At 57.3% G+C, this 25,348-nt stretch overlaps 1 protein-coding gene across 1 annotated transcript in view; it reads right to left on the bottom strand.

The window, feature by feature from the left end:
* Window positions 1-138: 138 nt before the first annotated feature.
* SFXN5 (sideroflexin 5) overlaps window positions 139-25,348 on the bottom strand; it is a 110,600-nt gene continuing 85,390 nt past the window's right edge. The window contains 5 exon segments of the mRNA XM_006201565.4: window positions 139-216; window positions 15,298-15,345; window positions 15,347-15,416; window positions 20,827-20,912; window positions 22,940-23,055. Of these exon segments, the coding sequence (XP_006201627.2) occupies window positions 139-216; window positions 15,298-15,345; window positions 15,347-15,416; window positions 20,827-20,912; window positions 22,940-23,055 (398 nt within the window).

The raw sequence follows: 25,348 nt of genomic DNA, 5'->3' as shown, positions 1-25,348 counted from the left end.
TGGGGGGCGCTCCCCCAGGTGGCCCAAGATTGGGGGCTCAGCTTGCCCCTCCCTGCAAGGGCAGCCCTTCCGACTCCTTCGCTGCTCCCACCTCCCGGCCCGGACAACACCGCGTCCCCAGGCCGGCCGGCCGGCCCCTCACAGCCCTTTGTTGTACACCACTGTCCGGCTGCTCGTGGCCCGGGCAATCTCAGGCTCTAGCTGGCTGGTTTCGATCTGAGGAGAGAGTGAGAGCATAGAGAGGAAAGGTGAGGGGGATGGGAGGGAAGGGGGTGCATGGGGGCTGGGAGCAGCAGTCAGGACCTCCCTAGTGCCCAGACTTCTCCCCCCTCCGCCTCCGGCGGCACCCCAGCCCAGGGCCCACGTGCGCCACCATTTAATGACACATCTTCCGTCTTTCCTGCCCTTCTGCCAAGGGGCTCCCGGTGCCCCTTCTGGCCCAGGTCTTGCCTCTTCCTCGGCAGCACGGCCACGTGGGTAAGCGTCCTGCCCTCCGGCCTCTGAGTTCTGTGTCTCCCTTCTCTCCATGGACCTTGTCCACCACACTGCATAAACCAATTCCCAGGCCACACCCTGGACCTGGTCCCCACCCAGGGCTGCTCCACCCAGGCTCCTTCAATCCAAACCCTCCCCTCTAGGACCCCCCCCCCAGTCCCTGTCTCTCCAGTTCCCCCTCACTCCCACTATCTGTGTTCTGACCACTGAGATCTCAGGCCCCAGACTCCCTGCAGCTGTCTTTACATCCTCCCCAACCTGGACCCCAGGGGCCATCACTTCAGCCCCTCCAGCCTGACTGGCAGAAGCATCCACCTCTCCCCACTTGAACCTGACCACCTAGTGGAGACCGTTGTCTCTGACTTTGGCTTGGTTGGAAGCCCCCCAAACCTGGGGACACGGCCGGTCAATTCCATCTCCCATTCTCCACAGAGGCCACCTTGAGCCTCCTCTGCTCTCCTCAGCCACCCCACCCTCAGCTCCCCACTCATCTTCCCACCTCGGGGTGAGGACAGAAGGCATCAGAAGGAACCCTCAGCTTCTCGTCATCACTCTGCTCCAGGCCTGCCCTCCTGCTGGCCCACTGTGGCCATCCCTCCCCACGAAGGCAGACCCCACCCTGAGCTCCACCTTCCCCCTGCCCATCCGGGGAGAGCACTCCTGGGCTGCCCTCCTTCTTCCCACGTTTTTACTCTCTTCAGACTCCTGCTTATCAGTATCTCAACACAGATGTAGAACCTTCCATCTGACAAAGCCTCCCCTTTGCCCCCACGTCATGCTTCAGCTACTACCTGGGCTCTCTCCTCCCCAACAACCGAATTTCTTTTAAGAGTTGTCTACACTGGCCAGCTCCACCTGCTCACCTCCCACTGACTTTCCAACCCACAGCACATCTGGCTTCTGCTCCCACCACACTCCACGAAAGTCTTTTTCTCCAGGGTCACTGTCAGCTGCCTTTTTGTGACACCCTCTGGGACACTTCTCGGGGTCCCTGGGCTCTGTCTGGCTAGGTCCTCTTCCCTGCACACACCCCACAAGTACTTAAACTCAACATGTCTCAGACAGAAGTGAATTCATATCCTTCTGCCCCACCATGGCTACCCACCGTGGCTACCCACCCCGGTCACCTAATGGTTCTCTAGTGGAAGACCCTCGGGCCTCCTGACCTCCACTTTCCTTCCCTCCCCTCAAGTCTCTCCCGTGCCAGTCCAGCCCCCGCCGCAGCCAGCTCCAGCCTTCTCAGCTGCAAGTCTGATCATGCTTCTCTTTGTTATAAAATGGCTCAGTGACCCCACTGCCCTCAGGGACCCAGTCTAGCTCCCTCGAGATGCAGCCCCTGCCTACTCCTCACTACCCTGCCCCTTGGGTGGGAGACATACGGCACCCCTACCTGTCACCGGGCCACAGAGACACTGGGCTATTCCCACCCCGAGTCTTTGCCTGAGCTGGCCCCTCCCTTGGCCACTTCCTTTCCTCTTCCCCTGCTCTGATTTCCCTGGACTTCGGCTTCTTTTCCAGGCCTTAGCTTTAGACATCTTCCCTCATGCAAGCGGGGTGTGGCCACCTCTCCAGCCCCACAACCCCTGGCACTTTGGGTACCCATTGTAGCACGTGGTTTGAGGCCGACAGTTCACTCATCGCCCCTTCTCCACGTTAGATCACAAGTTCCCTGAGGCAGTGAGCGTGGGGTCTTGCCCTCCCCACCCCCCGCACCCTTGAGGCCTAGGGCCAGTAGACTGTGGGTGTTCTTAAGTATTGAATAGCTGAGTGGAAAGAAGAGAAGCAGAAGGCACTGGGAGGATCCCCCCCCCCCGGAGGTGCCACAGCAGCCCAGATGTTGATCTGCACCTCCAGGGACTGGGCCGGGGGGATGCTTGAGCCCCCAAACCTGAGGGAGCTGGAAGGGAGGAGCTACCTCTGTGAGTGACCCCAGGCTGGCATCTGCCCCGGGCAGAGTTAAAGAAGCACCAGGCCTTCGTAACTCTGCTCAGTTGAACTTGGGCCCAAGTACCTGCTATATGGCAAGACGTGGCGACCCTGGGGAGTAGGCAGAAGGTGACACAGATTGGCCCAGTCTTCAGAGAACTCAGTCCTATCCAGCCACACAGGTCCAAGGCCAGACAAGAGGGAATTCAGGATAGACCAGAGCTGGTAGGCACGGTGAAGTTCCCGGAGAAGGGGGCCCTTTCCCTGTAGTCCCTGGTACCCCAATACCCAGGCCACTTGAGAGGGCCAAAGAGACAAGAGCTAGGCTCAGGGCCCAGTCCTCTTCCTCACCCCCTCTCCTCAAACCAGCTCCTCCCTCCACACCCCTGCCGGCCTCCGAGTCCCCTCCACCCCACCGGCTACCCTCGTCCCCACGCCGCCACTGACACAATGCACAGCACCCACGCTTAAAAATCTCAATGCTTTTGAAAATGTTTAACCTAGTTAGACAAATTAGCAAAAATTTGTGCAAAACAATTTAGGTATTTAAAATATTCAATGTTTTTAAAAAACTGGAAAACTGTTCTTAGCTTTCAGCTGCAAAAACCAACAAAATATAACATCCCAGCAATCTTACCATGAGGTGTAACATAACCCTTCGGGAAAGCTGTTAAACAGCTACTGAGGCATCCTGGGAAATAGCACTTCATTTATTCAAATGCACATATGTCAGGCTTTTGCACCATATGTCATTCCAAGCTATTTACAGTAATAATTAAATCTTAATCAACGTTTAACCTCTGTAAAATGTTTGAAGAATCCTAATCACCCTTCAGACTGCACTAATGAAGGAGAAATATATAAACATAAAAAGAAAATGATGCATAGATATCACGCTGGAAAGAACAGTAATTGCAAAATTGTATTTCTTTTAAATATAATCAGTAAATGATGTAAAGTAAGCCAAGGAGTATTTTAAGTTAAGACATCTTGGATGTCAGAGGTGTGAGCAGCTAATTTTGTTCTGCTACCCATAACAGATGTAGCATATTTTATTTTAGTGCCATTATTAGCAACTTCCCATGCCGGCTTTCACTGAAGCACTGAGGCTCGCATTAAAATCAGAGAGGCTGCTCACCACCGCGGTGGAGGACCACGGGCCAGGGCCACGGCCTCCTCGGCCCGTTCCCTGGAGAGCACTGGCCCGGGTTCAGACCGAGGCCTCACCCTCCTGGTGGGGCTGTCGCAGACCCAGGCTCCCTCCAGACTCCCCGCCATGCTGAGGGCAGCAGGTAGGAGGGAAGCGGGGGGGAGACTAAGGCAATGGGGAGGCTGCGGGGGAGGGCGGTGGTTGAGGTCCTCAACTCAAGAGCAGGCGCTCAGGGACAGAGCTGGCATCCAAGGCTTCTCTCATTTCAGTTCAATTGGCCCTCAAGTCAGATGTTTACGGCTGCCAACTCCATACACCAGGGCTGGGCACACCGAGATGGACAAGACCAGCCCGTGCCCTTGAGAAGCTCCAAGTCTAGGGGAGGAGTCAGATATGGAAGCAGATGGATCCCAGAGAGACAAACGAAGTGCCATGGAAACTGGGGAGGGGGTGGGGGTTACCAAGCATTGATGAAAGAACAAGGAAGGAAGACTTCTCAGAGGAGGGAGGCCAGGGGGAAATGGGGATTTTGATAAGAGAGGGCCGGAAAAGCTTGCTGAGAAAGGGACAAGCATGAAGCTGGCCAGCATGGCCTGTTTGCAGTGGGCAGTGCTGGGCAGGTTGGGTATGTGGCAGGAAATGGACGTGGGGCTGGGACAGGCAAGTCCTTGGAGGCCACATGAAGGTGTCAGCATGTTATCTGAGGGCAATGGGGATCCATGGAAGGATTCTGAGCAGGGGTGGAGGGTGGACCAGAGGGGGAAAGGAAGGGGCAGCTGCAGGAATCAGAGAGAGGTGCAGGTTCTATCCTGCTATGCTGCCGGTGGGGGATGACAGGACGGTGCACTGGGGAGCCTTTCTGAAGACGAAATCCATGGGAGTTGATGACCAACTCCGCGCGGGGGTGAGAGGGAGGTGGTGAGGATGACTGTGCGTTGGATGATTCCTAATTCTAGCTCCGGAGCCGGGGTGGCTGGTGACGCCATTCTCAGAGGCAGAGGAATATGGGAGGGGGACGGGTCAGGGTGGGAGGGGGACAGGCTCAGGTCCGCCAGGCGGGGAGGCCTGGGAGGCAGACAGGTCCTGGGTGCAGAGCTCTGGGCAGGGCCTGGGCAGGAGAGTAAGCCTGGGATGTGTGAGCACAGCCGGGCCCCGGAGCGGAGCAGCTGCCCAGAAGAGCAGATGGCAGGGGAGGGCGCCAGGCCGGGGGAACAGGCACATTGGAGGGGCGGGTGCAGGGAACAGGCCCGTGACGGCGGCCTTGGGGGAGCAGCTCAAGGGGCGGAAGCAGTGCCGGACGGCACCACAGACAACAGGCAAACGGAGACTTCCCCGAACGGTCCTGACGAGGGCTGAGAGGCTTTGGTCATGGCAGTGGGATTTGGAGACGTCCTGGAGTCCCAATTCCCTGACCCCTACTCAGTGCTGACCCTGGTCACAGCGTCTCACTTCCATCCTGGGTCAGCTCAACTGGCCGTTTCTCAAGACCTCTCCAGCTCTCTGGCCACAGCCGGGGGTTGAGCCAACGGCCCACTGTCGTGGGGTCCCATGGATGTCGGGACCATGGGGGTCCTCGCCATCAGGCTCAGAAGGGGAGGCTGGGGACGCCTGTGCTGCCTCCCCCTTGATGATCACCCCTCTGAGATATGGGGGGCCTGACTCCACAGAAGTCACATCCAGGGCTGTGCTGGTAAATAAATGGGATTCAGGTACCGAGGGAGGGCAACTAACCAGTTCCAGGGTCCCTGAGGAAGGGACGAGGGTATGCTGTTCCCCTGAGGTCCCCTGCTGCTTGGAGTAAGGGACGACGCAGAGACTGGCTTCATGTGCCATGTCAGCAGCAGAACAAATGGTGTGATGGCCACAGTGGCTCACGGGTGGCTTATGGAGGGTGGGAGGCGCCAAGGCCCAGTGAGAGAGCAGCTGCAACCACGAGGGGCCACTAGCATCAGCCCAGGAAAGGCTAGAGCCCCAGCGTAGTGGGCCCAGGGCCGGGGCTTGGTTCTGACCACAGATAAGCTCTGAGGGGCCTCCTCTGGGGAGAAGGTGACAAGGAGAAAGAAGGCTGGGCAAGGGATGGACACAGGGAGAAGAGGTGACCCATCCAGGCAGACAGTGGGGGGCCAGCAGGGACCTGAGAGGGGTCTGTCTGCTCATCTGGTGAACTCCTCCCTGGGTACCTGATGGCCAGTCAGGAGGGGCCCGGGAGGGAAGCGGGTGTCTGGGACGGGAAGCCAGAGCCTTGGCCGAAGTTCTCAATCAGCACTGGCTGACGGTAGCTCTGCGCCAGAACTGGGGGTGCCAAGTAGACATGGAACTGCTGGGAGCGGGCCTGCTCTGCTCCCAGATGATGAGCGGCGTTGCCCTGCTCGCACTCCCTGACTCTGAGGGAGAACCTGCAGCCTGGCGCCCAGACAGCCTCCCTGCTGTCCTCATCAGAACCCCGACCCCCACCTCCAGACCCAGCAGGTAGCCCTGACTTCCAGTTGCATCTAAGGTCAGAGAGCAAACACAAGCACCATGTCCAGTACCCAGCCTCCCTGGAGCACCCCAAGACCCAGCTGGCCCCAGAGCCCCCTGGAGCAGCCTGATGGGCTTCCTTTGTGGCACGGGAAGGGTTAACCCCGAGCTATTTGCCTCTGTCTCCTGGCCCATCTCGAGTGGGGTGGGCAGCCAGAGTCAGGAATGCATTTGGGGCCACCTCTGCCTCTGCAGCCTCAGAGCACACACACCTGCAGCCAGCAACCAGCAGGATAGTTTACATATTTGAACCTGGAGCTAAGGTGCCGAGACATAAACAGGAAACTGGATCCCTGGCCTGTGCCCCATTCTCAGGGGCTTTTACCTACTACAAAGAAGTTCCTCCTCCTTGCCTTTCTTCTGGTGGCTTTTCCGCCTCCTTTTCAAAGGCCTAGGCTGGGGGAGGGGGTGTTGGGTGTTGTGTGTGACCCTGTGACATGGCTCAAAGCTGCCTCCTGCTCCTGGCCAGAGGTCTGGGCCTCTGAGGGTCCACAGGTGGCGGCGACATTGACACAGGTCCAAAGCCCAGGCCGGCACCTGGCTGACCCTGTGTGCCTGAGGCCTCTGCCAGGCCTGGAACCAACTTGCCTACTGGGCAGTCACATCCCACCCTCTCTCACCAGGGCTGGGTAGGGCTCAGGCCCTGCTCAGATACTCATATCCAGGCCTGAGTGTTTTCCTGAGTGTCCTTGGAGAGCAGGGGTGTTTGGCTGGGGCTGGGGAGCAGCTGAAGCCTAGGCCTAGATCTCTGGGTCAGGCCTCTGGTGCTGGCTCTGGGCTCCCACTGCCTTCTCAATGAATGTCAGACTCCTTGGCTGGACACTCAAGGCCTTCTGGGACCTTCTCCAGCTTCCTCGCCCACCAGCTGCACTCCATTTCCGGTAAATTATATGTTTAGGCTTTGAGGCTTAATCCGCTATGGCTGCTTCCTCCAGGAAGCCTCCCCTGATCTCAGATCAAATCCATCGCTGCTGCCTCTGGTGCCCTCAGCATTTGTTTTCATCTCCATCACATCCCTAGTCACAGGCTGATTTGTACTCGGGCCAGTTTTGAACACAGGGTCCCCTACCCCAGTGAGAGCCACTTGAGGCAGCTCAAGTGTCCCTGTGCCGTGGGCTTAGCCAGTCCTCCGTAAAAGTTGAATCAAACTGAACTGAATTCCCCAAGGGCAGGGGCCCTACCTTATACTGTCCATCTCCCCTGTGTAATGTGTACCCAGGGAATGCTTCGACCCCCTCCTCATTTTGCAGCTTTGCACCATTCCTGGGTGCCCTCTGGTGGGCAGTCTCAGAACCATTCTCCATCCTCCATCTTCTCACCCTCAAGGCCTCAGTTTCCCCATCTGTACAGTGGGAAGATTTTCTTGGGGCTGGGATGAGGATAATACCAAGAAAGGGATGAGAGAGTCTTTGGTGGCTTAGAAAACCTACGTGACGCTGCTTAAGGAAACCAGGACTCCGCAGTTATCTCACCACCGGCCCAGGTCTGGCTCGCCTGTGTCTCTTCACGGCTCACTGGCTGTGGGCCAGGCATGTTCTAAACACTTGACACATACTGATGCTTTTAATCCTCTCAGCAGAAGCTTTGCACAATCAAGCCCCCTCTCTCCCTGTCCTCTATTCAGCTAGGTGTTCTAGAAGGTCCTAGAGAGAACTGGGGACGGACGGGCTGAGAGGTGGCCCTGCAGCAGCCTGTCACTGGGGCACGCACGTGCCTGTTGGTGACTGTGCTCATACGTGGGCCCGCGGGCACGCGCAGGTTTGAGGTGGGGGGTGGGGAACAGGCAACATGACAGGTGGCGTTGGCGTTCCTGGGCTCCAAGCGGCTTTGCCTTTCCCATCCGTCCCTCCTGGGGGGTCCTGTGGGCAAACTCCAAGAAAGCAGCGGGCGGGGAGGCGGCAGATTTCTGACGGCAAAAATAGCCCACTTCGGAGTTCAATAGGGACTGATTAAAGCAGAACAGGAGAAGCGCCCCAAACAAACATCTCCAAGCAAAGTAGGAGACGGGTCCGAGACTGGAGGGGAGGAGGTACCTCTGTGGATGCAAGAGGGACACAATACCCCCTAGACATTGCCTCTGGCCTCATATCAGCCCTGGAGGAGTGGGAGAAACAGGAAGTGAAAAAGTCAGTGTGGGCCCAGATTAGCCATGCTCTGAATTCGGTGTTGCTAAAGAGTGCCAGTTCTCAGCCTTGGGGGACACCCTGTGAGTCAAGGGGCAGAAAAAGGACTGTTGTCCTGGGGAGGGAGATGTGATGCAGGAAACACATGTGACCAGAGTCTACATGTCTAGGGTGAGACAGATCCTAGTGGGGCTCATCTGGGAAGACTCCCTGGAGGAGGAGCCACTTCTAGAACAGCTTGAATGTGGACCTAAACTCATTCCCAACTCTTGCTTATTATTGGTTGGGAGTTTACATGCTTTCTCAGAGAAAGGGAGGCAAGCTGGGGGAGAGATTGGCTTCTGGTAGGTCACAGCTCCCAGCCAAGCCGGCTCATCAAAACTACCACTTTCTCCAGGGCTGGTGATGGAAAGAGAGATGGTGGAGCTTCTGGTACCCACTGAGCGCAGCCACATTCCTTCCCCATACTGGGAGGCTGTGCCTCTTTGTTTCTTAACTGTGAAAGCTGGAAGGGGTAGTTGGAAGGGGTAAGGGAGTGAGGAGGGTGGTGGCTGAACGTGACCTGCAGGCCCCTCACCTACAGCATGCGGGTGACCTCTAAGAGCCAACCTCTGGGGCCAGGGTGAATGGTGTGAGGACATGAGGAGGGCCTGGCCTTCTGACGCCCTAGACCCCCCAGGGCTGAGGCAGGAGGGGCTAGGCTGAGAGGGAGGGGGTTGGCGGGGTTTGCAGGGACAGGGAGGCTCTGAGCAGGAAGCCCTGGGCGGCTCAGACGATGTCTTTTCTTCCAGTCAAAGTGTTTGGCAGAAGCTGGAGGGGCAGAGGGAGGGAGAGGAGGGGGTCCCCTGCTGAAGGGCCAGGGAAGGCCAAAGGCCAGAGGCCAACAAACCAATACCCACAACCAGAACCACAACCGCGGGGCTGGCAGACGGAGCAAACAGGCCCTGCAGGGAACAACCCTCGCTGCTAGTGAACCCGACTCCTTTGCCCCGACTCGGCCCCTGCAAAGCTGGCGCAGGGGAGGGAGACACAGCGAGGAGCCCCCAGCCCTACAGAGGCAGCCCCGTCTCTCCTGTGCCCCCGCCGCAGCCCCTATGGCTTCCGGGAGGACAGACTTGCTGAGTGAGAGGCCAGCGGCTACCAGGCACATTCCGAGCAAGGTGCAGTTCTCGGCACCATTCACAGCCACGCCCGGCCCCAGGGGGCCGCTCTCGGAGGGCACACCCGTGCCACCGGAGAGACACCCAAGGGTCAGCGTCTGACGTGAGGTCACACAGCCCGTCATCAGCTCTCCCTACCCCCGTACTAGGCCCTGGTCTCACGCTTTCCAGAATCCTGATGGGCAGAACCAGGAAAAAGCCTCCTTGTAACACCTCACCTCATGGCAGGAGAAACTGAGGTCTTTGAGGTGAAGACCAAGGTCATACAGAGAGTTGAGGCTGGAGGATGCCAGTCAAAGGGGAGGAGGGCAGACTGGGGGACATGGGGTGGCCCCTGGCCTCAACCCCACGGAGGGACAAGGCAGAGCCCCCAAGTGGCCCCCACCGCCCCATGCCTCACTCATCCACAGAAAAGCCCCACCCTTTCCCGTGGACACATTTCAGCCTCACCAAATCAGCTAATTATTGACAGTTGGTGAAGAGGAGATTTCACTTTTTCCTCCTGTTAAACTGCTCCTAATTAGTTCCCTGTCACCACGGCTGGCTCGCCCGCCCGCCGCTCGCCGCTCGCGCGGTAATCCCGCTGCACAGTGTCTCATTAACCTTTTGCTCCTCTCCTGCCGCCTGCCAACAAGATGAAGACAAAAACAGATTGTCGAACAATGGCTCCGGCTTGTATGTGCAGCCCGGTCCCCCAGCCCCTGAGCTCCCGGGGGGAATCGAGGGGGAGAGGGAGGGGATGCGGTGGGGGAGAGCCCGAGAGGAAACGAGGGAGAAAGAGGCACAAAGAGAGAGGGAGGTAAGAGATGGGCAGGGGCACGGGCAGGATACTTGGCCAAGGTACTATTTCTTGCTCTGGGGAGACATGAGGTTCATTAAGTGGGATTGGAAGCGCTCTCAGGTGGGGAACACTGGCTGTCAGAGCAGGAAGGGCATCCCCCATCCCCTGATCTGGCCTCTTGTGTCAGCCAAGCCCATGGGCCCAGACTCTGGACCCTGGACATCTCCCTCGAGGGACCTGAAGCACCAGCATGTGTGTGTGTGTGTGTGTGTGTCTATGTGTGTGTCCGGGGGAGGACAGAGATGACCACCATTGACTTAGAACCCAGAGCCCCAATCTCCAAAGAGGACAGGGCCAGAAAAGTCACCACAAATCAAGCCCCACATGCCACCAGGAGGCCCCTACAACCCACCTGACCCAGTGCAGCCCTGTGTGAACTAAAGCACAGCCTATTGCTTTATTTCCATCATGACTGCACCGTCCATCCCCTGACATTTCTTGTTTATTGGGTTTCTGTCTGTCCCACCAGAACCGAGGCTCCCTGAGACCAGGGGACTGTGACTTGACCCCCTCAGTTACAAGCAAAAGGGGAAAGCACCCCAGTGTCTGGGGTGCCCCCTGTCCTCACACCCAAGTTCTTAAGGGAGATACCTACTCAAACTGCTGGCCCACTACACACCCCCACCATCCCCCACCTCAGCTCTGGGTTAGAGGTCGAGGCACAAACACCTACCTCAGAAGGTCCCTGTGGACGTGAGCCCCTCGTGAAGGACAAGGGCTTCGTGAGGGCACTGGAATGTTCCTACTGACGAATTAGCAAGGAGCCACCTGGGGCTGAGACTTGGGCCGTCTCATTTCACAGTGCGGAGGGGGTGAGCTGGGGAGAGTTACGGAACTCTTCTGTGGGTGCAGAGCCCCTCCATCATTACCAACTCTGGACCTTGGGCAGGATACTTAACCTCGATGTGCCCCAGTTTTGTCATTTGTAAACAGGAAGTCATTTTGGTACCTCAAGTCCAGGGTGTTATTGACTACTCAGTGGGGTTCCCGGCCACTGCTTCTGCCCTTTCTTGACGGCTTTTCTTCCTCCCACAGCAACCGCAACCCCTCCTTGGCTTCAGATCCCCCCGCGCTCCGAAGGTTCCATGTCCCCAGCCATGATCTCTCCCCAGAGCCAGAGACACACACATCACCCTGTCTAGGCAACGCCCCTTGATAGTCAGTTAACACCCTGGACTTGAGGGGCTTCAGGAGGATTTAATACAAGGCACACGGGGTTCCCAGCACGCCGCCTGGCCTGCTAGATCGTTAGTAAATGGTACTTATTATTATTATTTGCAATTTCAATTTTCAAATTAGCACTATTTTAACAGACAGAAAAGAGCAGACAAAATTCTCTCCTGGGGACTGAAGAGGGGACTGGAGTTCTTCCCTCAACCTCTGGGGTTAGTGGGCTGGAAACCCCACGCCAACCACTGCAGGCCAGCCATTCTAGGAACCAGTTCCTAAACTCTATCTCCAAGTCACCTAATTAATTAATTAGTGTTCCAGCGATTACTCCTGTTGACAACCTTGGTGGCACCTGGCAAGGTTGGGTCAGGCCAAGCAAGTCCAGGCTTATTGTGGCAAATCCCACTGGCTTCTGGGATGTGAGACATGATCCCCAAGTGGCAGAAGCAGCGCCTCGTTAGAGAGAATTAATTGGGAGGAAGAATGGGGGAACAATGTCCTTTCAGCCAACTGGCTGATGGCCTTGGTGCCGGAGGTCACAAGACAGGCCTCAAAACACCCCATAATACCCAGGCCCGCCTGTATCCTGCTGGGGTCGATGTAAGTGAGGAAGGGGCTCTGAAAAGCACGTTCCGACCCTCCTTTCCCAGAGAACAGGCTTATTACAAGATCACTGTATTCGTCCATTCTCGAGAAAGGCTTGAGTCGCAGCGAGAGGGACGTCGGTTAGACTAAGCTAACCAAAGAAGGACTAACCGTCTGTTTGAGGCAGGCAGGGGGTAGGGAAGAGCCTGCACGCTGACTCACTTAGGCCCGGGCTGCTCACTTAGACCACCTCTCTGCTGCCACAGCTGGACGCCCAAGTCAGTGGGCTGCGGCCATGCCTCCATTATTTGACCCAGAGGAACACGGCGCTCCTAGACTCTGTTCCACCCCAGGGAGGCCCCAGCTTCCTCCTCCCTCCGCTGCTCCTGGCTGGGCGAGGTGGTTGAGTAAGAAGAGAAAAGTCCCGCAGAGCAAGCCGATACAGCATTTCCTGGGAGCTGTGGACTGGGAGTGGGCCTCAGCGCTTTCCTCCCGTATCAGCACCTGGCTTCTGCGCCTTTGGGCTGGACCCTTGGCTGCTCTGGGCCCCTACTTCCTCAAAAGAGCCAAGAGGATAGTAAACTGGACGACCCTGAAAATCCTTCCAACAGAACAGACTCTGATTCTGTCCTGGGGTTTCTCTGCCCCGGGTCCTTCCCCTGAGCAGACAGGCAGAGCTAAGAGAGCTACCCGAAGCTTCAGATCACAGTGATGCCTACAGGCACATGGCGTGCTCTGACTCTCGCCTAGAACTGCAGACTCAGCCTGATGGTACAAAGGGATGCCGTGGCTTTGGGGAGGGGGATGCCAGGACCAGAGCGAAGTGCTCTCCATCCCATCTTCAGACTTTCCAGGCAACCTGGAGCCCTCAGCTCCATTTGGAGTCCCCAAGCATCAGGATACAGCTGTTCAGCTCTGGGGGTGAGGGGATGGATGGGGAGGGGTACCCCTGGCTTCGGGGCAAGGCTGGGCCCTAGGGGTGTGAGGATTCTGCTGGCACATATCACACAGCAGGCTTCCCATCCCAGTGTGCCTTGGCTTGGCCCCAAGACAGGAGCCCCATCCCATTACAGTTTCTCCCTAAAACTTGGGCTCAGTGGAGGAAGGTGACTCCAGTCTTCACTCTCCTAAGACCAGGGCCTGGAGGCTGGGTCACTACCTCCTGCTCTAAGACCCTGGGTCTCCAGTCCTCACAGTCCAGGTCTAACACCCCAGGCCCCTTATTTTCACCTTCTCTGACTTCCTTGGAGGAACCTGCCCCCCTCCCACCACCTCTGCTGAGCAGGGTCAGTCCTGCAGTCACAAATGTAGAAATGCCTGCCTGCAGCCGCAGCCTCCATCTTCCCATGAGTTCAGTGACTCCAAACACCATGGTCATTCTTTGACCTCCTTGGGTCTGTCTCTGCACCAAACCTTGCTTTTCCCAGTCAGTTTGCTTGCACCTCTTCATCCCCACTCAGCTAAGACTCTGGGGTACTCTGCTCCTCCTGAACTCTTACCAGCCCCCCGAATGCCTCACCCCAGCCAGACAAAACTGGAGCAGACCCCAGCACCTGGGTAGACAGGCCCCTCACCACAGAGCTGTGTCCTCCCTCGCCTGACCCCTGGCGCTGCCCATTAGGCACCCTGACTTCCTTGGTCTGCTGTTTCTCCCTTCTCCCATCTGAATGTCTCCAACCTTCTCCCTAGTCCTCCAGCCTGTGACCTCCCCTTCCCACCCTCCTCCTTCCGCTCTGCTTAACACAGGGGCTATCAGAACAGCATCCATAACCTCCCCATCCTGGAACTGCACCCCCTACTACATCTGCCTCCCCTACTAAAGTGGGGGGGTCTCCCCGACCCTGGGGAATCCTTTGAACCCCTCGTCTGTTCTCTGCCGCCCGCACCTCACGGACTTTGCTCTCCATTCCTCTCTTCCAATGTCCTTCTCTCCTGATGCCTTCCCTTTGCATTTATGCAATGCCAGTCTGTCCCACTTAAAAAGTGTGAAAATAAACAAATAAAAGCCTCTCTTGATCCCCCATCTCATCCCAGCCGGGGGTCTGCTCTCCTTTTCTCCCCAGCGCCAAGCCTCTAGCCCACGCGGTCAGCCTGCCACCCCGTTTCCTCACCCCTCAGCTGGAACCCAGCCCTCAGGATGGGGTTTGCCTTCGCTGCCTGAGACATCAACGCACACTCTTCAACCTCCTGGAGCTTGACCTCTTGGGAGGGTCTGACCCGGTGGACACCCTCCATACTCCAGTCCCACTTGGCTCTGTCCTTACTTCCCTGGCCACTTGTCCTCGGGCAGCCCACCCCCGACCCTGGGCCTCTGTTCTCCACAGGCTCCTTGGCTGGTCCCACCCTTGGTCCTGGCTTCCATCACTGTTTCATGCTGGCGGACCCTACTTCTGTCCCTCCAGCCAAGGCCTCTCTCCTGGACTCTCGACCTAAAGCCAGTCCCCCACAGGGCACATTCCGCAGGCTCCTCCCTCACACCGGCGCCTCCTTGACTCCATCTTGTTAAGCAGTACCTACATCTGCCTGGTTGCTCCAAACCAGAAACCCAGCAAACGTTCTGCCGACTCCCAGTCCTCCCACCACACGTGGCTCTTCATCAAATCCGGATGGAGCTGCTTCCTAACTCTCCCTTTAAGGACCCACTCTTCTCCATGCCCACTGCCAACAGCCTGGTCCAAGCCGCCATCGTCTCTCGCTGGACGCCCGCCACTGCCTCCTGATGGCTCCTTCTCCTCCAGAGCTCCAACCCGGCCTCACGAGGCAGCCATGGGGACCCCTCAGAATCAGGAATCTGCTTTGCACAGCCCTCCTGGTGACGTTCACCGTCTCTGCGTTGACTTCCAAGATCCCAGCACCGTGTGCCCCAGGCCCCCTTACCTGGCCCACCTCATCTTACTCTCTGCTCAAGACGCAGACTTTCCTCTGAGGGCAGCTGTGTGACACCTCCCCTCAGAACCTTCACACCAGGCGACCTCAGCCGACGTGTCCCCTCAGCCCCTACACACCTGGCCAGTCCTTCAGGCCCCATGAAATGCCACTTCCCTCCGGGCTCCATTTAGGCTCCTTACTGTCCCCTCCCACGCCCAGCCGAACTCCTCCCATCCTGCCACTCCTCACCCTTCTCTTGCTGGTCCCTGTTTCGTGGCTGTGTTCACTGCTTGACCCGCAACTCTGAGAGGCCAGAGCCTTCGCCCATCTCTTTCACAGTTCTAACCCCAGTGCCTCACCCAGGGCTAAGGAATCAGCGCTGAGTGAGTAAGTATTTGCTCATAAATGACCAAACCGCAACCCTCCCTGTCCTGCCCTTAAGCCCCTCCCTCCACTGACCTCTGACATCTGTGGGAAGAGGCTGATGGCCAGCGGCAGGGCCAGGCAGCAGGGCTGCCAGGCACAGGAGGCTTTGCACGGGGAGGAGCAGCCGGGGGCGCGCCTGCAGGAGAGCCGTCCTGCGGGGGAGAGAAGAGGGGAGCCCGTGAGACCCAAAGACAGGGTGACTGGCCACTAGCCACCACGCTGGGTCCCACTGAGTCCAAGGGCCAGTGCCAGCCTGTAGCTAAATATTTGTGGAGGAATTCTGTCTTTGGGACCTTCCCCTGTGGGCGTCCCACTCCCCAGGCCCTCCCCTGAAGGCTACTGCTGGTTGAAATCTCAACCATAAATCATCGATGAGCACTTGCGGGGCACCCACCCAACTTGGTGTCGAGCCCTGTGCAAAGAAGGCCACATGTGGGGAAGACCACGAGGGGGGCGGGGACACAGCCGGGGAAGATGGTCCTTGAAGGCAGCACATATTGAAATAGTGAACAGACCACACACACATTCACGTACACACATGCACACACGTACACAGCCAGGAGGGGATGATCGTCTTCTGGGTATGGGAACAGAACACACCCCACTAACCACCTGGTCAGCTTCTATCCGTGAGCCATGGAGAGGGGCAGTGACTTGCCCAAGGCCAGGGTCAAGTCTGTAGGAGGCAGGCAGGGCTGCCACCTGGACTCCTGACTCCCAACGAGCACTGTCACTGAGCTGCTCCAGCTCCTGCCTTACGGACCCTTTGCCAGCTTCATCACCAGCTCACAGCGGGCACCCCTCCCCATGGTGAGCATCACGGGTAGGATTCCTGGGCAGGAAAGAGAGGTCTGAAAGCCTCCCCCCGGGACCCTGGGTCCCCCAGCCCCATGATAAAAACGGCTCTCCAGGCAGAGGGGAGGCCACAGCAGCTGGCAAGTCCGCCTTCACTGTGTTGTCCATCAGAGCTTTTCATTCTGTGTAATCCATCAAGCCCTGGTCAAGACCACCAGGCATTGCACTTGGTTTGATGGATTTGCCAAGGCACGTTGGGTGGGCACCAAATCTGCCCCCCGTAAGCGTCAGCCTTCATAGGACTGGCTCCTGGTGTGAAGAAGATACAACCAGGGCTCTTGCCCCTCGCCTCCCGGGGACAGGGCCTTAGTGGGGTTGGGGGCTGGCAAATCCCGCAACACCTTCACCTCCTGGGACATGAACCCCAAGAGCAACTGGCTCTAAGCAGACAGCAAAATTTGGAGCAGCGGTTCTCAAACTTCAGTATCTAGGCAGCTGGTTAAAATGCAGAATCCTTTACCCCTATGAGATGCTGATTCAGGTGGTACTACACCTGGGAACCTTCTGTGAGTCTAAAACAGGTGACCCCAGACCACACTTCTTCAAAACTCTGGACTGGGATGTTCCTCCTAAGGTACCAATGAAGATCCAATTACTTGTAAATTCTGTTCAAGTGAAAGGCCTGGACACAGTTAGTGCTCAGTAACTGTGTGTTAGTGTTGCTGTTGTTACGGGCAGGTAGGAGGGCGGATCCTGGTGGCTGGGCTGTCCTGAAGCCCTCCCTGCTGGCCCAGACCCCAAGATCTGTTGAATTAGGCCTGAAGTGAGCTACTGGGGAGGAGGACTTGCACAGGACTAAGAGCAGAGGGACAAAGGTGCCTAAATCAAGCTTAGGCCCTTCTGACCTCCCATCTCCCATGGTCCAGATGCCCCATCATCTTCCAGGTGAGCCTCACGCCCCCCTCCCCATGGACTCAGCCTGAGGCCTCCTGGGCTCCCACGGGAGTCATGCAGGAGCTTGGAGTAAGGCTGAGATGGGTCCTGAGATGGGTTTCAACTCAGGTCAACTTCTCCAGCAGGACTAGGAGATGAGTACTCCTGCCCCAGTGGCAGTGAGGGGGACCAGCACACTGGGAATGGGGGAAAGGAGGGTGTGGAGTCCCTGGAGGTACAGTCTCGAGGGTCCCAGAGGGAGGTTCCCTCCCTGGCTGGCGAGGGGCAGGCCAGGGGCTCATTCCATGGGGACACTGGACAGAGCTCCTCCATGTGGAGCTGGGACTTTGGCTCCTCTCCCCGGGTGGCTGGCTGAAGCCCTCACTGTGAAGGGGACCCAGGAAGCCCCAGGCCTGTGCTCCCCACTCAGGAAGGAGGCGGGTTCAGACAGCAGCCAAACAGGAGCCTCTGAAGTCCCGCCCAGGCGGGAGAGTGAACACAGCAGGACGGGGGAGGGGAGGAGCAGAGGGAGATGGCAGGGAGGGATTGGAAAGGCAGCTGGGGGAGTTAAAATATGCAGATGGAGAGATGTGCGAATGCCTGGGAGAGAGGAAAGACCCGGATGCCAGGGAATGAGGGAGGCTGGGGAGTGGCCTCAGGAACCACCGTGGAGGGCGTGGCCTGAACCTCCACCCCGCTGAGACCTACCCAGGGGGTGGGGCTGGTGAGCTCCAGGGCCAGGGCCAGGGATGCAGGGCTGTGGGGAAAGAGAGCTCCCCGCCTGCCTCTTAGTTGGGGGGATCACGTTGTGGGGGCTGCTCTCCGAGCCCTGAGTCTAAAACCAGATTCCTCCTCAGGATGGTGGAGCTGGAGTGTGAGCCCTCGGCCTGAGGGGAGAGTGAGGGGAGGTTCCGTGTGTGCAGCCCCCCAGAGGGAGGCCCTCCCTGTGGACTGGGGAGGATGGGGTGGGGGTTGCAGGATCCTTGGGCTTCTGACTTGAGACTCTTCCTTTCAGTCGTTGAGCCAGGGACACCTGAACACACCCTCCCACCTCTCCTGTCCTAGCAGGAAACCCAGGGACCTCATGCTGAGAGATCCTCCCAAGAGGAGGAGAAACTGAGGCCGGGAAGCCAGCCGGCCCAGCCGCAACCGCCACACAACAGCTTGTCTCCCCATTGCTGCGCATTCCCTCAGCACTTGGAGCGGGTTTAGTTTTGCACTCCATTAATTTGCAAGTAGGCTGCTTTGTAAGTGTTCTTTTGTCTTTTTTCCCTGGCTGTCCTGACTCCCTCACCCAACTGGGGCTCTCCGAGGGTCCAGGGGGCTGTGTCTCCCATCAGCCTCTTGGGCAGATGCCCTACCATCAGCATACCTCCCTGCATGGAAAGGCTAGCGGGTGCTCTGTGGGGGCCGAGCCAAGAGCCAGGGGCCTGCTGGATGGTGCAAAGTGCCAAGCTCTAGCTTCGGGGACAGATCGACCAAATACAAGTCTGGCAGGAGACCCAGCAGCTAACCCGCCTCTACTTACCCGAGGGCTTCCTTGGACCCTGAGCTGAGCCAGACACTCAGGGAGTGTCTGACTGGGTGCCTGGGCTCCGGGCAGATTCCAGGCTGGGACCAGAACAATCCAGCCTCAACTCCCATGCCTCCCAAAGCCAAGTTTAAGTACTCAAACCAAAGGGACACTAACCATCACTCCAATTTTTCTGCAAACCCAACACAGATGCCACCAGAAAGGCATCACAGACCACATTTTCCCCAAGCAAATTCCAAGGTTCAGAAGTCAAGAGCCTTGAGGACAGAAACCCTCCCTTCCTAATTTGCTCTGTGGTCTCCTCATGCGCACTTACAGTCACTGGCATTTGGGGACAGACTTGGTTCACCAAGGAGCTGTGTCTACAAGGTTCAGGGGCACAAGAGCTATTGCTTCCCAGGGTTTGTTTATTTTTGCAATTTCCAAAGGAGATTAATTTTCTTAAATTTCAATATTCAACATGCCATCCCCTGCTCAGGTGCCCACCGTGACCCTGCACCTCCCCATTCTTGTAAATGAAGAAAGCTATCACCCCCTCAGCTGGCTTCGACAAGCGTGCTTCGTTTCTGCTGGGCTGGGCTCTTCGACAATGACGTCCACACAACAGGCCCACCCCTTGCCCAGAAAGCCCTCCCTTCCACCCAAATCCTGTCTTGCTCTCAGAACCAGCTGCAGCCCCTTTCCTCTGGACCATCCTCCCTGCTGCTGAGCCCATAATGCTCCCTCCCCTCAAGGTCACCTTCACCCTGTGCACACACTGCCGGGTCCTACAGCTGACCTGCGTGTGGGTCACACCCTTACCAAAACCAGGCTTTCTCAGGCTATGCCCCCAAATCTGCTCCTCCTCCATCTCCATGCAGGGTGGGTTCCACAGACATGCTGATTATGTGATGTGATCTGAAAACCCAAGAGGCAGCCAGTGTGGTAGGAAGAGCAGCTTTGCAGCCATATTCCTGAGCCACTCTGGCTCTGCCACTTCCTAGTGTATGACTGGAAGCAGGTGCTAAAATCTCTCCTTGCTTTCCTTCCCTCACCTGTAAAATGGGGTTACCATACTCACCCCATTGCAACATTGCAAATGTTTAATGAGATCATTTATTCATTCAACAAACATGTACTGAGCATCCGCTATGTGCCAAGAACTATGCTAGATGCTGCACAGGGCAGGAAAAAAGGGAATTTACCTGCCTCCGTGGAGGTAACATTCTAATGGAGCAGGCAGCTAGATAAAGACCCTCAGATACTGATAAATGCTGTGAGTAAAAATAAGGCAGTGTAAGTGGGGAGGGAGTCACAGTGGCCGTATTCTCGATGGGGTGGTCAGAGAACATCTCGAGGAGACAGCATTCGGGCAGAGACCTGACTGAGAGAGGACTGGGTGATGTAGCAAGTGCTTCATAAGTATTAGCTGTTATTGTAATTGGTTTTGTGGGACTAAGAAGGTCCCCAAATTGGGCAGAAGCCCCTGCCCCAGAACCCCAGATGGAGTGTCCCCAACCCCGTCCTTATCCTACACAGCCCCCAAGTCCAAAGCCTGCCTTGAGGTGCCCCCTCCCAGGCTGGACCCCCGGGGGGAGGGGGCGATCCCCTCCTCGCTTTTACCTGCACCAGCCCTCCAGGCTTCTGCTCATCTTTCTCCCCCAAGCCTGGAACCCTTCCTCGCTCCCTCCCGTCTCTTCCTGCTAGACTTACCCGAGGCCTCAGTTCCTGCCCAAACCTTGCTCCCTCCTCCTCTCCTCAGCCTCTCCTTCCAGCAGCATTTCCATCTTCATGATTCAATTCCACACTCATTAATTAACAGAATCACTCTATCCTTGTTCTAACTGTTGTATCCCCTGATTTCTTTACAGTCAGGGCAAATGTGTGTTCTCGGAACAGCCCTCTGAGGCAGGCAGGGCGGTTAGGACTATTATTTTATAAATGGAGAAACTGAGGCTCAGTGAGGTGGCTTGCCTCATGGCAGACGCCTGAAAGGGGTGCACAGTCCCCAAGTCTGGTCCTCCCACCATAGTCCTCAGATTCTGTCCTCACAACTGGTCCCACGCTCTGCACCAGCAGAGCACATGCACACACACACACACACGCACACGCACACGCATGCACACCCCGGAACCGACGGCTCCTAGGCAGGGCCCACCTTGTCCGTCTGGACATCCTTCCTAGCACCTAGCGCAGGCTCCAGCACACAGAATAATTCCAGCAGCCCTGCTGGGGGAGTCTGAACAAACCAGGCCCCTTGACCTGGGCCAGCAGGCCCCTCTTCCCCTGCCCTCGGCCCTCTGTCCTGGGCCCCCACTCACTTCTCCAGCATGGACAGGATGATCAGGGATACCACCAGGATGGACATGGGGAGGACCACTCGCATCAGCGCCATCTCCAGCAGGGCCTGAGGGGCAAGCAGAGGCTGTGGTGAGCAGTGGGGGTGGGGGAGTTCCTAGGGGTGGGACAGCCTCCTGGCAGCAAATCTTGCACCGGAGCCCCTAGGTGTGTGTACCACTGCTAAGCACAACTGGCTGAGCAGAATAATTCATGGACTTGCTCACAAAGCTGTATTCTGAACAACAGAAAAAAAGCCACCCCGTCTTCCCAGCACGTTCATCTGAAAAGAGCAGATCCCTGTCACCTGCCACGTACGGGGGAGGGGTGGCAGAGCAGAAGCGCCCCCAGGATGGGGCCTGCGCCTAGGGAGGTGCCCCGGGGGTGGGGTGGCGGGGTGCAGGGGCTGGGGAGGAAGCACATGCAGGACTTGAGATGCTCTGAAACCAAAGCAGGCATCGCAATGACCCGAACAAACAGCTGGGGAGCGTGAGGCTCCCGGGGCCCAGAGAGAACAGAAATTCTGGGATTTACTTTTTTCTTTTTGACATCCCCTGAAAACAAAGATTTGGAGGATCTGGCATCTCTTGGCTCTGGATGAGAGTCTTCCCGAGTGACAAGAGGTCGGCTTTGAAAGGGGGCAATTCTGCGGAGGGTCTGCTGTCTTCCTGGGGCCTGGCTCTGGGGGCTCCCTCGGGATTCCTGGGTGGGCAGGGCTCGGTCAAGGCAAAGCTCAGTGGTAGATCTGCACTCTGACCATCATGGTAAGAAGTTCTTTAACCCCATGGGCTCCCGGCCCTCAGAGAAGGCTCCAGGAATGTCTTGTAACCCACGGGTCCCTGGAGTCTTTCCCCAGACAGCCAGGGCTGACAGGGCCAGGACGAGGGAAGCCCAGGGCCGCAGAAGAGCTTGGTTCCCTGCTGTTCGGACCACGAGGAGGCCTGATCACGGTCAGCCTCCCTCACAGCAAGTCCGGGAAGAGGCCAGGGTGGGATAGGAGGCCAGGGTCAGGCCAGAAATTGAGGCCAAATCCTCTCTGATGATGGGCTCAGGGCTGAATATTTCTCCCAGGAACTTGAGTCCTTCATGATCAGCCTCAAGAAGGCCTGGGAGAGGGTCCCTCCAGTCTCTGAAACAGGTGCGAGAATGACCGGGGGCCCCAGAGCAGTGCAGGGAGCAGAGGACGCGGTGTTGGCTCTGGCACCCCCGAGCCCCTTGGCCCTCACAAGTCTTGGACGGGCCCTCACTTTCCCTGAGATCAGGGGGGAGGGAAGGACCAGGACCAAGAGGACTCTTCCGTCCCTGAAGAGTGAGTCTCGGGGCTCCACGAGGGAGCTGAGGCGGGACAGAGGCTGGAGCAGAGGCGAATGTTCAGCTACCTCACAGGTGACCGCCCTGTCCCAGCAATTGGAGGCCAGAGCAGGACGAGCCACCAATAGCCATGAAGATGAAGGCTGGAAAGCACAGGGAGAGGCACTAACAGACTGGATTTTTCTTTTTTTTTTATTACAACTGCTAGAGTGGGTGAGGCTGGGGAAACCAGAAGTGAAAGAGGGCCTTCTTGTAACAAAATATTCTTCCCTAAACCACCCTGTGGCTTCCTGCAAGCCCGAAATCCCTGCACCTCGGCCACACTAACTCCCTAGCGACACATCACCTACAGGAGTGCCTATTAGCACAAAACCACAAAGCATTCGCTGCCCCGCATCCTCTTCTTACCCAGGAGGACATGAAGGTCCCAGGAGCAGGGCCCTAGGTCCCGGGGAAGGGAAAGAAAGCTCGGGGGGGGTCTCCTCTGCCCTCGCCAATTAACAGATCAGAGAAACCTCTTCCTGAGGGGCTGGGGCAAGAGATGGGCACATTTCACAGTGGTGATGAGAAGACCATTAGAGAGAAGAAAGGATGATCAAGGGGCAGGTGTGGCTGGGGCCAGACCTGAGGCCCTGGGCTCATACACATGGGATGGGGCGGAGTGAGGAGTAGCCATCACGAGGACAAAGCAAGGGCACTGTGGACGGAAGCCCTGTGTAATGAAAATGCTCAGGAAAAATCAACCAGAGCCCCTCTGCCTGCCCCCTGAGCCCCGGGAAAACCCACATGTCTGGCTGCGATCCTGGAGGAGCCCACGCAGTTGCCATCACCATCCAGGACATCAATCCCCTCCTCCAGCTCCCCGTACCGCATCAGGACCAAGTTGCAGATATTGGCACTGGCTGGAGAGAGACAGGGGAGCAGGAATGAGCGGGGAGGGCGGCATTCTACCGTGTGGAGAAGACCACTGGGCTCCGCCCGCAGCAAGCAACAACGGTGTTGAATCAACGCCGAGTCTGTGTTCAGACACAGTCCTTGAAGGTGTGATTCTGTTGCCCGTCTGCCTATCAGCCTGGTGAGGGGCTTTTGGGAACCTGGTGAGCAAAGGTGGAAAATGACCAGTGTCGGAGAGGCGGGGGAAACTGTTTGGGGCTTAGAGCGGCGGTTATGAAGGACCCTGCCTTCCACTCCTCAGGGGCAGCCCCACAGGCAGGCAAAGTGGAGGCCTCTCTGGGAGGTGCTCTGGCCTGAAGATGCATCCTCCACTGGTGTCTGATGTTCCACCGTCAGCACCTCAGTCCCTTGGGCTGCCTTTCTGAGCATCCTCTTGAAATGCCAGCCCCCTACATTTAGCCCCTCGCTCCTCAGAGTGGATCAAGTTCCCAGAGATTTGCTTTCCTGACAGCAGGTGCCAGAGCAGGCAGGAACCTCAGTGCTCACCCAGCACCACCCCCTCATCATATGGATGGAAAACTGAGGCTCCGGGGAGGGGGGGGTGACTTATCTGAGGTCATGAAACAAAGTAGGACCGAGCTGAAAGGCTACAGTGCCTAATCCTTTGGATACACAAATGGAAGGGCTTGGGGCAGGAGAGGGGGGTGGGGGTCAGGCACAGTAAAGGCATACCTTCTGCGTTCTTACTTCCGACTGACCCGTGGGTTTCCTCCTTTGGCCACGCCTCCCCATAGCAGTTGAGATCATGGGGACCTGGACTGAGGGGAGGGCTCCTGGCTCCTTAGTTAAGCACAGAATGCCAGAGTTGTGGGGGGGGAGCTCCCATCAGTTGGTGACTAGCACAGGGAGCCTCTTTCGGCTCCTCTCCCTTGGGCTTCACACGGCTGGGCCGGAGCCCAGGGCATGGTGCGGGTGCTGACCTCACCTGAACTCCTCTGCCCTGCTCCAAGATGGAAGTGGGGGGACTCGGGGGTGGTGGGAGGGTGGGGAGTTGGGGGGTGACAAATGTGGAGCCCGCCTGCTTCACTCCTCCCCCCAAAGCGCCTTGCTGTGTTTAAAGTTTTAATTTTTGCTAATTAATGTCAATTAATTTTGTATAATGAGTGTTTAATTTTGGGGAGTGTGTGAGCCTGGGAGCGACTGCAGTTCTGGGCTGTGAACGCTGATTAGCATCAACACCTGCTGCTTCCCCACTCCCTCCAGTGGAGGGGGGGAGCACCAGGGTTTGGGGAGCTGGAGGGCGGCAGGGCCTAGTGGGCAGGTGGAGAGGGAGGAGGACCGCAGATGCTCCTGATGCCCAAGCCAACCCTGGGGAGCAGAGCAGTCCAGGGCCCTTGCAGCTGGGGGACAGGGTTCTGCAGGTGAGGGGCGGCTTGAGGTCCTGGGGGTCTCGGAGCCTCAGTCTCCTGTTTCAATAAAGTGGGGAGGTGGAATAAACAGAGGGGAAGACTGAGATGCTCTGCAGTCTTTGGAGAAGAAAAGCAGGAGACCAAATACAATTTCAAATGGATTTACAGCACATATGCCATCTCCGAGCAGCTCTCATGTTTCCACACGACACAGTCGCAGTGGGAACCACGGGCAGACCTTTTCGGCACTGGTCCCTCCTGTCTCCACAGCAGGCATGCTCTCCTGTCTCAAACAGGGGCTCTCAACTGGGGCCAATTTTAGGAGACATTTGGCAGTGTTTGGAGACGTTCCTGGTGATCACAACTGGGGGCGGGGCAACCCAGGGGGTTGCCTTGCTACCAGCATCTAGTGGGTAGAGACCAGAGATGCTGCTAAACTTCCTACAATGCACAGGACAGTCCCCAAAACAAAGAATTATCCGGCCCAACATGTCAGCAATGCTGATGTTGAAAAACCCAAGACTTACACACATTCAGAGACTGACAGGTGAATTTGAAGTAAAGGAAGAGAGAATGGGAGCCTGGGTTTCGGGCCAGCTGAGCTTGGGGTTGAATCCTCGTTCTGTGTCTCCCCCTCCTCATCCTCAGAGGTGAGCTCCTGACAGCCCCAGGGCCCCCCAGGGCTCAAGGCTCAGAAGGGCCCCTAGAGTGGCCTTGGGATGGGGCACCTGGCCTGCGTTAGTGACACGCCCTCTAGTGGTGGCATGAATGTACTGCATTCATCACACCCCTGGGTCCACCGGGTCCGCCAGGTCCGCGGTACCCAGGAGAACCAACAAAACCACTGGAGAGGATATTGGGGTTTTCTGCCCTGAAAGGCATCAGTCTCTGC

The sequence above is a fragment of the Vicugna pacos genome, chromosome 15, assembly GCF_048564905.1.
Source record: "Vicugna pacos chromosome 15, VicPac4, whole genome shotgun sequence".
Taxonomy (NCBI): domain Eukaryota; kingdom Metazoa; phylum Chordata; class Mammalia; order Artiodactyla; family Camelidae; genus Vicugna; species Vicugna pacos.
This window is presented reverse-complemented; position numbering and strand designations above follow the sequence as displayed.